The 18,295-nt window shown below is 44.4% G+C and overlaps 1 protein-coding gene across 2 annotated transcripts in view; it reads right to left on the bottom strand.

Annotated features, from left to right (window-relative positions):
* Positions 1 to 911: 911 nt before the first annotated feature.
* Positions 912 to 18,295, bottom strand: part of aldh3b1 (aldehyde dehydrogenase 3 family, member B1) — a 34,247-nt gene continuing 16,863 nt past the window's right edge. For both annotated transcript variants that reach the window (XM_080723995.1, XM_080723996.1), the window contains exons 7-10: positions 16,635 to 17,027; positions 11,603 to 11,769; positions 7,125 to 7,224; positions 912 to 5,115 (exon numbers count right to left, since the gene is read on the bottom strand). In XM_080723995.1, coding sequence (XP_080580121.1) covers positions 4,919 to 5,115; positions 7,125 to 7,224; positions 11,603 to 11,769; positions 16,635 to 17,027 — 857 coding nt within the window. In that variant the 3' untranslated portion in view covers positions 912 to 4,918. The remainder of the gene's footprint in view (positions 5,116 to 7,124; positions 7,225 to 11,602; positions 11,770 to 16,634; positions 17,028 to 18,295) is intronic.

Raw genomic sequence — 18,295 nt, 5'->3', positions numbered from 1 at the left:
ACCTGGATCCTCACTGATTTAACCAGACCACAGGTTGTCCATAATCACTGATTCAACAGACTACTGAGACTTTAAATGTTGGCGTCTTGAGGACGTGTAGATCTACTACATAATTTGAGAAATACAGGTTAGGGTTAGGGTACCCTAACCCTATTGAACTTGGTATGATAACCCTTTCTGAGACACAGCTAAATTGGTGTTATCAGCCGCTAGAGTTGGTGTCCCATTAACTTTACATTACAGGGGGAAAAAAGCAAAAAAATGATCTGCTTTAAGTAACATATGAACATATGAGGGGTCAAACTAGGGGTTTTTCATGATTCTAAATCCATTGCAAGCATCTGTTTTGCATTAAAAAAAAACATTCATTGGACTAAAACGGCCCCCGGACTCATCACTTTTCATCACTAAACCATAGTCTTGTGGGGCCGTTTTTTAGCCCAAGGAATGTTTTTTGTGCAAAACAGATCTCTTCTCAAAAAGGTTCAACAAAAAAAGGCCTCAGACCAATTAAATCAACCACAGAATAACTTGATACGTGTAAATACATAATTTTATTAATTCAACTGACTTCCACTGCAGTAATGTATTTACAATAGTACAATTAAGAATCCAAAACACACACAAACATCTACATTTTCACACATTATAACATCATACGCAGGTCTTTGCGGTTTTGTACCGTATAAAATACGGTGTCCAGGGATAAGAGGTTCAAATTGACGGTAGGGCATTCACAAATAGTGATTTTTAGCATTCGAATTATTCGACCTCAAAGTATTCAAATTCGACAGGACTGGCCAAACTGTCAAATATTTAGTAAGCAAGGGGCGAACATTGTGAAAATAGTAGATCTACATGCTCACAACGCCTCGCAACGCGAGGCGTTGTGAGCATGTAGATCTGCTATTTTCACAATATTTATCTGTAGAACCAAGTCACATTAATATTAATATTCGACTTCGGTGAACAACGTCGAATAGTGACTTTGATATTCGAATATCGAATAGTTAGTGAATGCCCTAATTGACGGTGTGATGCGTTCTGGACGGGAATGCAGTGATTGTAAACATGTTCCTCACTTGGGTCTCGCTGAACCAGGGGTTCTCAAACCTTTTTAGGACCGTGACCCCCAAAACAAACATATTTGAACTGGGGACCCTCGCCCTGACAAGCATGAATTAAGAAGAAACACAGCCCCCTCCCACATTAGATGGCTAAGGACGGTTGTTTTCAATGACATTAATATGGTTAATATAGAGTTTGTAGTTACGAAACAGGGGCGTCACATGGGGGGGAAAGTGCAGGGAGTTACAAGGGCCCAAGGTGGAGGGGCCTTAATTATTTTATACTTTAGCTATTGAAAAATAGCAGATATACAAGCTCGCAGCACGGCACCGAGTGCCGCGCTGCGAGCTTGTAGGTCTGCTATTTTTGAAAAGTCATGAAAATGTGTGCAAATCTTTGAATAAATGTATTTTTTAAACGAACATTTGTAACTCAAATTTTGCTTCTGGGGGGTCCCTGGAACTAAATATTTTGAGATGGGGGTCCGTGGCCAAATACGTATAATTTTGGGGGTCCTTCACATAAAGTTTGAGCACCACCAACATAGAAACATAGGTTTTTTCAATAGGTTTTCCAAAAATAAAACCTTAGAAGGATTTGAAAATTCATTTTTGTATTTAATTCTTTCCATTTTCCCAAAGAATTATTAAAAATAAATGAAAAAAGTTGAAACAAATGAAAACACGGCCTGCTCTTTTAGGAGGGTATTACGAGTCACCAGAAAAAAGATAATGGGTGTTTTTAATGAATCTATCATAGTTAAAATGTCATCATTTACATCAAATATCTAAATATTGAATAAAGCAACATAAAAACTGTTCAGGGTTTTCATAAAAGCCTGATTAGACGATAACATGACCAAAAGCTTTTTTGAAAGTGAAATATCCCTTTAACTATTGAAAAATAGTAGATGTACAAGCTCACAGCACTGAGAGAAAAATTTGAATGGTATATTGACCCGATTCTATAAATGCAGAAGCAAATATTTGATACAAATGTTCACTTTGAAAAAGAGATAGGCCTATCCAAAGTTAGAACATTTTTGAAAAGTCGTGAAAATGTGTGGAAATCTGAATATTGAATATTATGTATGTTTTAAGTGAACAAAAACTTTGCTTCTGGGGGGTCCCTGGAACGAAATGTTTTGAGATGGGGGTCCGTGGCCAAATGCATATAATTTTGGGGGTCCTTCTCATGAAAAGGTTTGAGAACCACTGACATAGAAACATCGTTTTAAAAAAAAAAAACTTTTTTTCACGTTTTTTCAAAAATAGCAGATCTACAAGCTCGAAGTGTGGCACTCGGTGCCGCGCTGTGAGTTTGTATATCTGCTATTTTTCAATAGTTGAAGCACATTAATAACGCGTAATAATGCATTCCCGGTCTAAATGGGTTAAATCCACTCCTCCTATAAAGAGCATTCATGGGGGGCCTGCAGTGAATCCTTGTACCCAGGGCCCAGAATTTGGTGCGACACCCCGGCTCAAAAGTGGCAAACATAGCAAATGCACAAGCTCACAACGCACCACGTTGTGCTATTTGTGTGCGTGTCAGGGACGTGCAAAGCGGGACAACTCCCGAACGGCCGGTTCATTCCCGGCCGGTCCAGGCCGGCCATTAGGAAAAAAATTAAATAAAATGTCGGCCTTCGTTCCATTTTGGGGGCTGTGCGGACAACAAAGTAAATCGTCACTGTCGGGCAGAAACCTTGTATCTCCAAATTTCAAATTTATACATTTTTTCGCAAAGCCCTGCTTCATCATACAAGGCTGTTGCACAAAAGTGTTTTCACTAGTTTAAATCGTTTTTAAAATGATAAATACAAAACAAACGGTTTTGGACATATAAGGTTTCCACCCGACAACGACGAAATATAAGGGCCTCTCCAACTCTTTTTCCCGGGCTGAATCAGGGTCCCAGCACGTCCCTGGTGTGTGTGTGCTGGTTTTATGAATATTTAACAAATGAAAAGTATTAACAAGAGCTTTGATTAAATAATTAGAACACTTGGTCATTTTATTACACTTTTTCCCGGAAAAGTATGCGTTTTTTGGGCAGACATACAAGGTTTCCACCCTACACGTTGGCTATGATGGGACATCGTGTTCTTTGGGGCAGGGGTGGGATTTCAGAAAGAAAGACAAAGTACAAGTTGGGGAAAGAATAATATGCACAAATAAACTGAATTTGAGGTAAAACTTTCAACATCAGGAGGGTGACAATTGCCGCCCTACCGAGACTCCTTAAAGGGATGTTACACTTTCTGACATGTTCAGAAGGACGAAGTTGTTTAAAGGACAACTTTGGGTTCATATTTTAGATTGTAATTAGAGAAGAGAAAAGGTGAGTGTTTTCATTTACTTCGTTCTATTGTTTTATCGTGTTTACCGTGCTAAATGTGGGGCATGCGTACAAGTGGCTAAATATAAGTCTTTTTAGACACAATAAGCCGGTGATTTCTTTACTGTAACACTACTAGCCCCCATAAGTCCCATATGCACATGAAAGATTGTGGTGCATCTTGGGAATGGGCTTGTTGTGTCTAAAAAGACATATTTAGCCACTTGCACGCATGCCCCTAACCACTGAAATCAAAGTAATTAAAATCACTAAAACAATAGAAAGCAGTAAATGAAAACATTTTAACATTCATCTTTTCTTTTCTCTAATTACAATCTAAAATATGAACCCTTGTTGTAAAAAAGACAAAGTTGTCCTTTAAAGGGATATTCCACTTTCAAAAACTCTTGGTCATTTTATTGTCTAATCAGGCTTTTATGAACACCCTGGGCATTTTTTTATTTGCTTGATTCAATATTTAGATATTTGGTGTAAATGTTACCAGGCCCTCCAGGCCCAGGGCCTCTCCCCACACACACCCATTGTAACTTCAAACTTCATTTTAACCATGATAGATTCATTAAGAACACCCATTATTTTTTCTGGTGACTCATATTACCCTCCTAATACGTGAGCAGGCCGTGTTTTTTTTCAATAACCTTTTTCATTTATTTTTAATAATTATGTTTTTTATTAAATTTTTATTTATTTTCCCTAATAATTATTAAAAATAAATGAAAAAAAGTTACGGAAAAAACACGGCCTGCTCACATATTAGGAGGGTATAATGAGTCACCAGAAAAAATAATGTGTTTTTAATGAATCTATCATGGATAAAATGGAGTTTGAAGTTACAATGGATGTGTATGTGGAGAGAAGCCCATAAGCTGTTTCCCTGTTGAAAGTGGAATATCCCTTTAAAAGCTGTCTGGGGGGCACTCACAAACGTAGACGATAAAATGACCCCAAACACGTTTGAAAGTGAAACGTCCGTTTAACGCAGGGTTCCCCAATAGGCGACTCGCGGGCCATTTGCGGCCCACGGGGGGCTACGGTCTGGCCCACACCAACCCCAGTAATAATGGTGGTATAAGAGCAGCAACAACACTAGTATATCGTCGTTGTCGGGTGGAAATCTCCAAATTTGTACGTTCTTTCGCTAATCATACAATGCCGTCGCACAAAAGTAGTGAAAACAGCAGATCTACAAGCACACGCCGCCTCGCGGTGTGCTTGTAGATCGGCTGTTTTCACTAGTTTAAATCATTTTTAAAATGATAAATTCAAAACGAAAAGTTTTGGACATACAAGATTTTCACCCGTCAACGACGAAAACTGTCGCTGGAGTAGCGGGAACGCCACCGTCGCCCCCCTGCAATGTTGTGGCCCTCGGCTCGGTACCCTAGACATAATTCGGCCCTTGGGGAAAACTAATTGGGGAACCCTGGTTTAAGGACTGGCCCCCCCCCTGCTTTGTGTGGACAACATCGTCTCGCCTCGTCTCGTCGCATCACATCACGGAGCAGCTGAACCAGTCTTTCTTGGCGGAGGCGGTCCAGCGCAGCCAGCCCAGGTTGCGCTCCGTGTACGGCGGGTAGCGCAGGCCGTTGATGAACTCCAGCGCCCAGCCGCGCAGCATCACGCCGCGCCGGTGGCTGAAGGTCTCGAAGCCCCAGCGGCCGTGGTAGCTGCCCCAGCCACTGGCACCTGGTGGGGAGGAAAGAGACAACCACACACACACAGGGTTAGGGATGGAGCCCTAAACAAGGGTAGCTCGATAACCCGATAGCACATTTATTGAGTACCCGGTAGCAATAAGCTTATCAAGCTCGTTATCGAGCATAGCGGCCCATGATGTCATGTTTAAACAATCAAGATAAGAGGCGATCGAGAAGTTATTACAGTACTATCCATAATATAAACCATTTTACACTTATTGCACGCTAATGAATGACTGAATGAATGACTAATGAATGATTGTTTTAATGATATTTAATGATATTTGTTACACTTGTCAATTGTCGTCTTCATAGATTGTGGTCAGCAACAAACAGTCACAACAACTGGCCAATAAAAAAAGATACCAGTTATGTTCTGAAATTTTTGTCTCATACCGGTATCTTTCCTCAAAATATTAGAAAACGCTCAATAGCAGGCTCGATAAAGTGCCGCGCTGCGAGCTTGTAGATCTGCAATTTTTGAAAAAGTCGTGAAAATGTGTGCAAATCTTTGAATATATGTATTTTCAAAGGGAACCGTTTGTAACTCAAATTTTGCTTCTGCGGGGGTCCCTGGAACGGATACATATCATTTTGGGGGTCCTTCACAAGAAAAAGTTTGAGAACCACTGACATAGTAGTCTCTCAAGAACAGACTATCTGAGCTCCAGTTACGTGAAAAGGAACTTTTCTTTGACGATGGCTGGCCACATTGTTGACATAGAAACATAGGGTTTTTCAAAAAATCGTAGAAGGATTCAAAAGACACTTATAGAATCGGGTCAAAATTCTAATTTTCACGATTAAAAAAAAAATAGAAGATCTACATATCTGCTATTTTTCAATAGTTAAAGCATAAAATAATGATACACAACAATGTGTACCCGTTCTAAATGGGTAAACTGTCACTCAGATAATTGCGATTGACCATTTAACTGTGATTTTGTCGTCGACAATTACATTTCTGTTTGGCTTGTGGGCTTTGAAGTTACACATGGCAGATATGACACATACTAAATATACAAAGAAATGACATATAATTGACAACTTTATACTTAAAAAAAGAATATTGATATTGGAAAGAGCCGATCTACAAGCTCACAACGCATCGCATCAAGTCGCGTTGTGAGCTTGTAGATCTGTTAGCTATTTTTGAAAAATATATGAAAAATGTTCAACATAATTATGACAATTATGACAAAATAATTGTGATTATGTCAAATAATTGTGATTAAACGATTATATTATAATTGTGACAGGCCTAATTGATCCCTGGGTTGTTTTTTACAACCAAACATCATGGGGTTAGGTATGGGTATAGGCCAGGTTTTCAAAAACTATTGCCAACAAGTTGGGCTCTAATTGATAGAATGGATTTTTCAATGGATTCTGTCACTATTGGGTAGGCACCGAGTGCCGCGCTGCGAGCTTGTAGATCTGCTATTTTTGAAAAATCGTGAAAATTTGAATTTTGACCAAATTCTATAAGTGTCTTTTGAATCCTTCTGAGATTTTTTGAAAAACCTATGTTTCTATGTCAGCAATCTGGCCAGCCATCGTCAAAGAATAGGTCCTTTTCACTTAACTGGAGCTCAGTTAGTCTGTTCTTGAGAGACTACTATGTCAGTGGTTCTCAAACCTTTTCATGTGAAGGACCCCCAAAATGATATTTATTTGGCCACGGACCCCCATCTCAAAATATTTAGTTCCAGCAGGGACCACCCAGAAGCTAAATTTGAGTTACAAACGTTTGCTTTGAAAATACATCTATTCACAGATTTGCACACATTTTCACAACTTTTTCAAAAATAGCAGATCTACACGCTCGCAGCGCGGCACCGGTGCCGCGCTGCGAGCTTGTAGATCTGCTATTTTTCACTGGTTAAAGCATTCAATAATTCTAGGCCTAAATGTAATCTCAACAAAGGACCACTAGGTGGCAGTAGCCGACCACCCCACAAATGCAACTCTTTGTTGTTCCAGACATGCCATTCTTACCGACTCCTCCAAAGGGCAGGCTGGGCAGGGTCATGTGGAGGATGCCATCATTGGAGCAGAATCCTCCACTGCTGGTCTGCTTCAGAACCGTGTTCACCACCTTGAGGAAAAAAGAAGAAGAAATAAAAGCTGTTAAATAAATGAACGTATAAAACCATACGAGGTTTCTGCCAGACAATGACGCTATCTATTATACAATCATTCGTCATACAAGAGTGTTGCCCCAAAGGTTAACCATCTACCGAGCGGACCGCACAAGAGACTCGGGTAAGGGGAAAGCAGGCGGCGTGTGCATATATGTAAATAACAGTTGGTGCACGGATACTTCTGTTATAGGAAAACATTGTTGCACGGACTTAGAGTTTTTGTTGCTAAAGTGCAGACCATTCTTTCTGCCAAGGGAGATGTCGGCAGCCTTTGTTATGGCTGTTTATGTCCATCCCCGAGCTAATGGAAATAGCTATGGCTAAACTGCATGATGCTATTAGCAAACAACAGAACAAACACCCAGAGAGCTTCTTTATCGTGGCCGGTGATTTTAATCACACAAACCTTAAGACTGTCTTGCCTAAGTTTTATAAAAACATTGACATTAAGACCAGAGTACACAAAACATTGGACCAGGTATACACAAATATACCTGGAGCCTATAAGGCTTATAAATCCCCCGAACTGGGAAATTTGGGAACAGAGAAAAAATCTGACCATTTATCTGTTGTACTCATTCCAGCTTACAAGCCGCACATCTGCAGAGCCAAGCCCCAAGTCAAAACGGTGCAGACCTGGACAGAGGAGGCTTCATCAGCTCTGCAGGATTGTTTCGAGGACACAATGTGGGAGCTCTTTGAACATGAGGACATCGAGCAGTACACCTCCACTGTATTGGCCTACATAAACTTCTGCACTGACAATGTATGCCCCAAAAAGCAGATTAAAATATTCCCCAACCAGAAACCATGGTTCACTAATGGGGTGAGACTACTGCTCAGAGCCCGGGACAGTGCCTTTAGATCAGGGGACAGGGAGGCTTATAGCAGAGCTAGAGCCGCCCTGAACAGAGGCATAAAAAATGCAAAAAAACAATACAAGGAACGTAGTGAGGCCAATTTCACTGACAACAACTCCCGCGATATGTGGCAGGGCATCAGAAATCTCTCAGACTATAAGCAGATCCCCAGTACCCCCCCCTTGACTGACCCCACCCTCCCAGACCAGCTTAATGCATTCTTTGCCAGGTTTGAGAATAGCAATAATGCAGGTCCAGATATTAACATCACAACGGAGGGGGGCCATCAACGTCAACTCACCTTGCAGCCTTATCAGGTTAAACAGGTTTTAAAAAACATCAATGGCAACAAGGCAGCTGGGCCTGACGGTGTCCCAGGCCCAGCACTGAAGGCGTGTGCTGACCAGCTTGCTGCAGTCTTCGCAGACATATTCAATCTGTCACTTAAGCAAGCAACTGTTCCAACCTGTCTCAAAGAAACCACTATCATCCCTGTACCCAAATCTTCTGCCATCAACTGTATGAATGACTACAGGCCGGTTGCTCTCACGCCGGTGATCATGAAATGTTTTGAGAGACTGGTGCTGGCCAACATTAAGACCTGCATCCCCCCCACCCATGATCAACATCAGTTTGCCTACAAGGCCAACAGATCAACTGACGACGCTGTGGCATTAGTGCTACACACAGCCCTCTCTCATTTAGAGAATCTGGAGAGAAAGCCTAATATCTATGTGAGGATGTTGTTCGTTGATTTTAGCTCTGCATTTAATTCCATCAGCCCCTGTAAATTGGTAATCAAATTACAGACACTAGGTATAGAATCAAATCTCTGTCTGTGGCTAAAGGACTTCCTGACCAACAGGCCCCAAAAGGTCAGGCTAGGCCAGCACACATCCTCCACTATTATATTGAACACAGGCGTCCCCCAAGGATGTGTCCTTAGCCCAATCCTCTACTCTCTCTTCACCAGTGACTGTATTGCCCACAACCGTTCCAACACTCTAGTCAAGTTTGCGGACGATACGACCATAGTGGGTCTGATAACAAACAATGACGAGGTGGCATACAGGGAGGAGGTCAGTTCACTAGCTGCCTGGTGCAAGGACAATGATCTGAGCCTGAACACAAAAAAAACAAAGGAGATCATTATGGATTTCAGGAAGGAGAAACCCAGTCACAGCTGTCTGAGTATCGGGGGAGAGGAGGTTGAGAGGGTCTCCAGTTTTAAATTCCTCGGTGTGTACATCTCGGAGGACTCGACCTGGAGCCTCAATACCTCAAATCTGGTCAAAAAGGCCCAGAAACGCCTCTTCTTCTTGAGGAAACTGAAACGCAGTGGACTTCCACAGAACTTGCTCAGTAACTTTTATCATTCTACTATCGAGAGTATCTTGACCTATGCTTGCACAGTCTGGTACTCCAGCTGCACTGATGCAGAGAGGAAAGATCTGCAGCGGGTGACTAAGACGGCGCAGTGGATCATCGGCTCTCCACTTCCACGCCTGAGTGACATCCACTCAAACCGTCTCCAGAATCGGGCCTCAAAGATCTACAAGGACCCCTCACATCCTGGACATCACCTGTTCCAGACCCTCCCCTCAGGTAGACTGAAGGTCATTGCGGCCAGGACTAACAGGCTGTCAAACAGCTTTTATCCAAAGGCTGTGAAAGTCATGTTGGACTCGCAAGAGCGCACAGACACACACGCGCGCGCACGCACACGCACATGAACTGTTTTTCTGGCCTTGGTGCCAGATGTACTATGAACTATGAGCAAGTGCAGTATTATTACAGTATATGATATGATATGCTTATCTGAGGCTGCTGTCTTTCTTTTATTCTTTTAATTTTTATACTATTATATTTTATTCTTTATGATACTACATGTATATGGATGGTCTTGTATTGATTGACAGACTATGGACTTATGACTGACTGACAAACAAATGGTTTTATGGCATATTGCTTATTGCTTTTATTGTCTTTGTTACTGATGCTGTCAGTGTTGTGTGCACTAAATAACATTTCGTTGTATGTTCTCATACAGTGACAAATAAACGTCTTATCTTATCTTATGTGGGTCAGTTATTTTCACTATTTTAGAAAGACTTTGAAACCAGGTTTTGAATCAATATTTAACCAGTGATTTATCTTGAACAACAATAAACAAACTAATCGTCTCAAATAATTCTTAGGCATGAATCAGGATTTTTCGCAACTTTTGTTTGACACTCTTGCCCTGTATGTGATGTAGGCAGCTACAGTAGCATTAAATCAAATGACGAAAAAATTCAAACCATCAGGTTTCTGCCTGACAGCGATATTATAAGCCCGCAGCCCCGTTAAGGGTGCTAGTACACATTCAAACTGTGAAATTGTAGCATTTTAACTAATTGACTGCTTTACCACGAGTTCCCAGAGTTTTGGGGCGTTAAAAAAAAAAAGAAAATGCGAAATTGCATGTTTAACCCCCATAGGGCCCATACCAACCCCATCTTTCAAACATGGCAACCATGTTTGTTTACATATGATGAAAACATAATGGCTGCCATCTCTTGAATGCCTGAATGGATTTCCAAGCGGATTTCTTTGTGTGAAAGCTGATAATGATGATAGTTACCTACTCCTCCCGCGAGGGAAATTCGAGTATCGCAGCCCAACCCAGCTGCTTTTTTTTTCAGCTTAACCCAGCTGAACCCAATGCAGCCCACAAGGAGCGCGAGGGGGGGAGCAGTGATAGCTGGAGCGGGGAATCGTACCTGCGACCTCTGGGGTCTCCGGAGTCCTAGGTATGGACACTAACCACTCAGCCATCACTGCTCTATAAAGCGTGGTGCATGATCTAGGCATGGGTGTGCATGATCCGTGCACTATGAATTACATGGAAGTCTACGGAGACTCGTGGCATCCTGGAACTTCAAAGAGATTTTTAAAATGCTGCAAATGAGTTTAAGTCAGTGGTCTTTTTCATCCCAAGGACCACTTAGGACAGTGGTTCTCAACCTGTGGGCCGGGACCCCCAGGGGGGTCCCCAAATTATTTTGGGGGGTCCCCAAATGTTTAGCTTAATATGCAACATTGTTTTCTCACTAAACAGTAAACAAACCAATATAACGTTTAAGTGTATAGAGGGTTTCTGCACATTTCTAAAGTGACAATTTAAGGACTTTTTAATACCTCTATGACAAATTAAACATTGGCCAAATTGTCAAATATTAGAGGCAGAAATTGTGAAAATAGCAGACGCGAGGCGTTGTGGGCATGTAGATCTGCTATTTTCACAATAGAGCTAGACAAAATGTAATGCCTCAACTCTTAGTTCTCGTCAGGGTGGGGGATCCCCAGTTCAAGTATGATAATTTTTGGGGTCGCAGACTGAAAAGGTTGAGAACCACTGCCTTAGGTGATAGAGAGAGACAGATTAAAGCAGGGACCTGGGCATCCCGGAGGCCCCCGGTTGCAGTCTTACCGAGGATTCCTCAGAGAAGACATAGAGGGCCAGGGCCTTGTCCCGGCGGTTGATGAACTCGATGCCTTCCTCCAGAGAGTCCACGGTCAGGATGGGCAGGATGGGCCCGAAGATCTCCTCCCCCATCAGGATGTCTCCCTCGGGCACGTCCACCACCACCGTAGGAGCTGTTATGAGTAAAAAAAATACTGTTACTAAGGCTGGCCTTACATTAGCAGATCATCGGGCGCGATGAAATCGGGTAGCACCACACACTCCAGGACAATCGTTTCAGATTCTCTTACCAGATAATCTAAACACGCTCACAGTTAGCCGATTTGAAAAGTCGGGGACTCAGGATTAGGACACACTACAGGATTCTATCCAGATTGAGTCGGGCCCGAACACAGCAATAATAAACCAGTAAGACTCCCTAATCGGGAGATAGGTCGCTTATCTCCACAAATAGGGCAAAAATTAGTTTTTCCAAAATCTGCCTGATCCATGTTGATGACATGAGTGTAGACATGCTGTGTAGTGATTTTCGTGATTTTAGGGCAAAATCTGTAGGAGCAGTGTCCAAAAATGTGTTTTTAAAAATCGGCCTGAAGGTGGCGCTATATGGGACAGATTCATGGTGATGGGATGAGTGTAGACATACTGTGTAGCGATTTGCGTGATTTTAGGGCAAAAACTGTAGGAGCAGTGTCCAAAAATGTGTTTTAAAAATGGGCCTCATGGTGGCGCTAGAAGAGGGCCATGTGAGAAATGAGGGGTGGGGTGTCCGCGTTGCCTTGGCGGACGAATAGGTACCGGCCCCGGCTCTCCCGGACCCTCCTAGCCCGAGTTACGGCATTTTATGTGAGCTGCAGTGGAGGGGGTCCTCCACTGGGGGCGCCACCACTTTTGCATCCGTTCTGGAGCAGCAGGAGTCGGTGGTCCCCGGGAATTCCCCGTGAGCAGCCCCGTTGGGGTGGTCATTTGGTCATTTTTGCACATTTGGTCATTTTTTACATCTGGGGGTCCCCCAGGGACCTGGGGGTCCCTGGAGCTCCGGGGGTCCTTGGAGGTTGTAGTTTGACAGCCAAGGAGCGTGTGTGCAAAATTTGGCATGGATCGGGGCAACGGTTGCGGAGATATGAGCAGGGCAATAGTGTGACGTGTGAGGTGTGACAGACAGACGGACAGACAGACAGACAGACAGACAGACAGACAGACAGACAGACAGACAGACAGACAGACAGACAGACAGACAGACAGACAGACAGACAGACAGACAGACAGACAGACAGACAGACAGACAGACAGTTTGTGCAGGTTTTGATAGTAAGTGCGACCTACGGTCGCAATAATATAATGAATACAAAATGTCACGGGGGCTGCCCTTCTGAGCGCTGTGCCTTGCAACACACACACACACACACACACACACACACACACACACACACACACACACACACACACACACACACACACACACACACACACACACACACACACACACACACACACACACACACACACACACACACACACACACATTAACGTTATCCACTCAACACCATCGCCTCGCAAAAAAAAAGAAAAAAGAAACACTTCAATATGGAAGTTGTGTCCCATTTTGATGATAATATGAGTTCACGTTGACAGTTGTTTCATGGATCAGTTCAACTCTCAGACTTTTACCCTCTCTGCTAAACTAGTCAACACTGCTGCGTCTGCTTCTCATGATGCCCAATTAGCCGTATGACTGTAGCGCGCAGAACATGTAGATCTCCAAGACCACAACGTGTCCCTCCGTGCCACGTTATAGGGCTTGCAGAGCAGGGTTTTGTAGGAAATGGGCGAGTAGGTTTGTCTTTGACTTGCAAGAGCAAAAGCGAGACCTGTCCTGTACCCTGTGTGTGTGACTGTATGGCAGGGGTAGGCAACCTTAGGCACGGGTGTCAACATTGGCACAGTGGATGGTGATCACTGGCACACTGGCAGAAGTGTGAGAGCGCCCTCACAGCTATATGGCACGTACTGCCTGCATATACTGTAATTCTACATTCATTCAAGCTTATGACTTTGACTGGGGTGGGTGAGACTGACTAGTCTGGGAGACAGTCTGGGAGAGTGGGTTATTGCTTGAGTCTAATGATCATTAGGCCTACATAAGCCTACATCCTAATGTAAAAGAATATATTTCTAAAGAGGAAGGACAAAAATAAAGGATGTTATTTGTAGCCTGTCCAAATCAATTGGAAATATGACATTTTGATGTGTTATGGCACACTAACTATCAAGAAAATTAAAACATGGCACTTCATGTCAAAAAGGTTGCCGACCCCTGCTGTATGGTATTGTTTATTTCTGTTGTTTCTGTTTGATATAACACAACCCCACTCCCGTCCGCACCCGTTGACTTTTCAATGGACGGACAGACGGTATGAAAAGTGTGTCTGTGTGTGTGTGCATGTGTGTGTGTCTGTGAGAAGGAGAGATGGAGAGAGAAAGAGAGAGAGAGAGATCTGTCGCTCAGATACAGATACTATGGTGAGGGTCAGACTCAGAACAGCGGCTCTCGCCACCAACAGTCCCCGTTTCTAGCGTCCGTCAGTGGCTGCATTTTCTCTCGGTCTGTTCCAGACCAGTAGTGATCCAGAAAAATACATTTTTTTAAAAGAGTCAGGCTGGCCCCGATCGCCCTCCGAGCCACTCGGCAGTGTTCAGATTGATCTGTGAGCCCTCACGCTAGACGACATTTATGCCCGATAATCGACCCCGTTTCAGACGCAGGCAGCCCGATTGTCGGGAGGGTCATTAAATGCCCCGATTATCAGCTAGTGTGCGGCCAGCTTAACACGTTGCAGTCCGAAATAGAATGGTGGTTGGTAGATTAGCCGTGAAATTTCTATTATTGTATTGTGATCTGAGACATAATATTATGTTTATAAACATGACCCCGCAGCCCCTCCATCTTGAACAGCGCCGCTGTTTTTTCTTTTTTTTTTTCCCCCAGGCCAGTAACTCACCATGATTTTCTCGATCTCCGTTGGGATAGAATGGGGGTTTTGGCCGATCGTCGATGTCCCCGTGCATTTCGCGTGCGCGATCCTTTCACGTAAATGTCCCCGCAAATAGTCCATGTGTGACTGAAGAACAGAACTGAAAAGTTTCGCTAGCATAGCCCCAAGCATGGCTGCAGGAGGAGCTCGAGTGTGTAGACAGTAAACGGATGGGTGGAAGGTGCCTTGGAGAAGGAGAGGCGCTGACGTCACCTCTGCTTCATGCACGGTCTGCATGAGCTATCAGTGCACGAGTGGTGACTAGGGAAGGTTAGACGATCGCCGATTTTCGGATCAAAAGCTTTTATTCCGGTTTTAAAGACAAAGTCCGGGAATGTACGACGTGGCTGAGAGTCCCTGGGGGGATGTGCGATATAGTACGGTTTTAACATTAAGGGGCTCCCCTTGGCTTAGAAGGTGTTAACTTACTGAACATCTATTACCACTGTGGGAGCTGGTAGCAGGGACGTGCAGAGAATGTTTAGTCAGGAACACACACGCCAAAGTAGATTTAACCATTGGTAAAACGTACTTAAGTTATGATATACATACTTGTTTTTTCTTTTTTTTTTTTACTTTTCTTCTTTCCTCTTTCTTTCTTCTCTCTTTCTTTTTTCTCTTCTTTCTTTTTTTTATATTTTTTATCCCACGGTTTTTGCAACCCATTTTCTCACCCAGTGCCAACTACCTAACCTGTAGTCCTGGTTTCCACTCTCCCCCTGCCGCGCCAGGGGAATTGGTGAGCAGGCTGGCTGGCTCGGGGGGAGGTAGTATAGAAACCAGGACTACTGCATGTTTTTGTGTGAGGGCCTATGCCCAAGGAGACACGGGGAGAACAGGCAAACTCCACACAGAAAGGCCCTATCGCCAACCCCCCCTAGGGTGTGGGCACTGATGACGCGGAGGGAGGAACACGCCCCCAGCGCCCACAGCTTCCCCCGGCAGGAATCGAACCCAGGACCTTCTAGCTGTGAGGCGAAGCGCCAACCACTGCGCCACCGTGCCCCAATGATATACGTACTTGATACCGTCTTTTGTCACTCTCTACCAAAATCTCTTTGCCAAATAATAGTTGCAACGTGTTGTGAGCTTGTAGATCGGCTATTTTTTGGCAAATGTTCCGCCCCAGGATAACCGATGTTGGGGATATTTTAGCTATCGCAATAATAATATCGTAATCCGTGATTTCTTTGGTCATGATAATCGTGATATGAAATGTTCATATCGTCCCATCTCTATTAACACTTCCCCTGCCTAATCCGCCTGGAGTTGTGTTAGCGTTGCTAGGGTAACCAGGTAAACAGCTGCTTGCTGCGGGTGCTGGTGAAAGCATAGGTCATGACGCAACGCGGCAAGAAGCAAAATGGAGCGTCTATTCTCCATAGACTCCTGTTCAATGCTGTAACATAAAAACGGCTGTATCTCTGAATAAAAGGTGCAAATAGCGCCGAAAAGGCCGAAAAACGCTCTTTTCCGCGGCTACACTGTTCCGTGATGGTCGGCCCCGGTTAGGATTTTAGTTTCGCGACCGTTTGTAAACAAACAGACCTCCATTTTGGAATCGTCAGATTACACAGCATGCACACGCACGTGGCCTCCGGGGCTCTTCAAAATAAAACAACAGTCTATGGTGGCAGACAAAATGTTAGTGACTCTCCTTCACTAGGGCTGTCACAATTATTACATAATTGTCTAATCGCAATTATTTGACATATCGCGATTATTCGCGAAGTCAATTAGTGGATATAGCAGATCTACAAGCTCACAACGCGATTTCCACTATCAATGTTCTTTTTCAAATATGTCAGTAATTTCTTTGTATATTTAGGCCATGTGTCATATCTGCCATGTGCAACTTCAAAGCCTAAAAGCCAAACAAAAATGAAATTGTCAACCACAAAAACACAATTAAATTGTTAATCGCAATTATTTGAGTGATAATTAATCATCATGTAAAACGACATAATCGTGACAGCCCTATCCATCGCCGCACGTCCACCCACCCATGTACTTGTCGTCCTGGTCGCCGTCGCCGCCGATCACCACCCTGGCCTTGGTCTTGTGCAGCATGTCGGTGAGCCGCGTCCAGTGGCGGGGGCTCACGATGCGGCCCAGGTCGGGGCTGCTGCGCGGCTCCTTGCCGTAGAAGTCCTCCAGCACCTTGCGCAGCTCGGGCACCAGGGCGTCGCGCATCTCCGGCGAGCACAGCACGTAGTCGGGCGCCACGCAGCTCTGGCCCGCGTTGAAGAACTTGGCCCAGGCCAGGCGGCGCGCCGCCGCCTGCACGTGCACGCGGCCGTAGATGAAGCACGGACACTTGCCGCCCAGCTCCAGCGTCACGGGCGTCAGGTGGAGGGCCGCCGCCTGCAGGATGCTCCGCGCCACCGCCTGGGAACCTGAGACGGAGAAAAACTATAAGCATGAGACGAGTAAAGCCCCTATCATAGTAGGCACCGCGGTGCTAAGCTATCCACCGCGGTGTAGTCTTTTTAAGTCATAAAACTACAACATTGCGCCATTACTTAACACTGACACATCTCTCGGTTTTTACTTTCAGACAGATCGACCCATCACCCCGTTCACTGATTGGTCGATCTAGACCAGTCAGTCACAGTGATAGGACTTCACCGTGACTGACTATGATGGCCTCCACTTATTTTCTCACTTTAGGTGGATAGCTTTACACCTAAAATTTGCGGTGATAGGCTCTTCACCGCAGACTCTGATAAGGGCTTAAGACTCCCTAATCGGGAGATAAGCGACCGCCAGGTCACAAACTTTAGAAGGCAATGGTAGCCAATCAGGAGGGAATATAGGAAATGGGACAGATCCATGTTGATAAAATGACTTTAGAGATACTGTGTACCGCTTTGCGTGATTTTAGGCCAAAATCTGTAGGAGCAGTGTCCAAAAATGTGTTTTGCAAGAATCGGCCTCATGGTGGCGCTAGAAGAGGGCCATGTGAGAAAAAGATGGGTGGAGGTTGTGGTTTGGCAGCCAAGGAGTGTGTGTGTGCAAAGTTTGGCATGGATCAGGGCAACGGTGGCGGAGATATGAGAAGGGCAAAAGTGTGACGTGTGACTGACAGACAGACAGACTGACTTACTGACTGACTGCCGGTGGAGGTTTTGATAGTAACTGCGACCTGACGGTCTTAATCATTACGAGTACAATCGAAAATCGTAGATCAAAGATCGAAATTCTCAGTTCAAAGTGTGTTGGATGCATGACTATGAGGTTATTGCGACCGTAGGGAGCTACTTACTGTAGAAACCTCCACCGGCTGTCCGTGGCTGAGTCAGTCAGTCAGTCAGTCAGTCAGTGAGTGAGTCCGTCACACTTTTGCCCTGCTCATATCTCCACAACCGTTGCCCCCATCCATGCCAAATTTTGCACACACACTCCTTGACTGCCAAACTACAACCTTCAAGGACCCCCAGAGCCCCAGGGACCCCCAGGTCCCTGGGGGACCCCCAGATGTAAAAAATGACCAAATGTGCAAAAATGACCAAATGACCACCCCAACGGGGCTGCTCACGGGGAATTCCCGGGGACCACCGACTCCTGGTGCTCCAGAACGGATGCAAAAGTGGTGGCGCCCCCAGTGGAGGACCCCCTGCCACTGCAGCGCACATAAAATGCCGTAACTCGGGCTAGGAGCGTC

Source organism: Nannobrachium achirus (assembly GCF_963921795.1).
Source record: "Nannobrachium achirus genome assembly, chromosome: 4".
NCBI lineage: Eukaryota > Metazoa > Chordata > Actinopteri > Myctophiformes > Myctophidae > Nannobrachium > Nannobrachium achirus.
The sequence above is the reverse complement of the archived record's forward strand: the minus strand, read 5'-3'. Positions and strand labels throughout refer to the sequence as shown.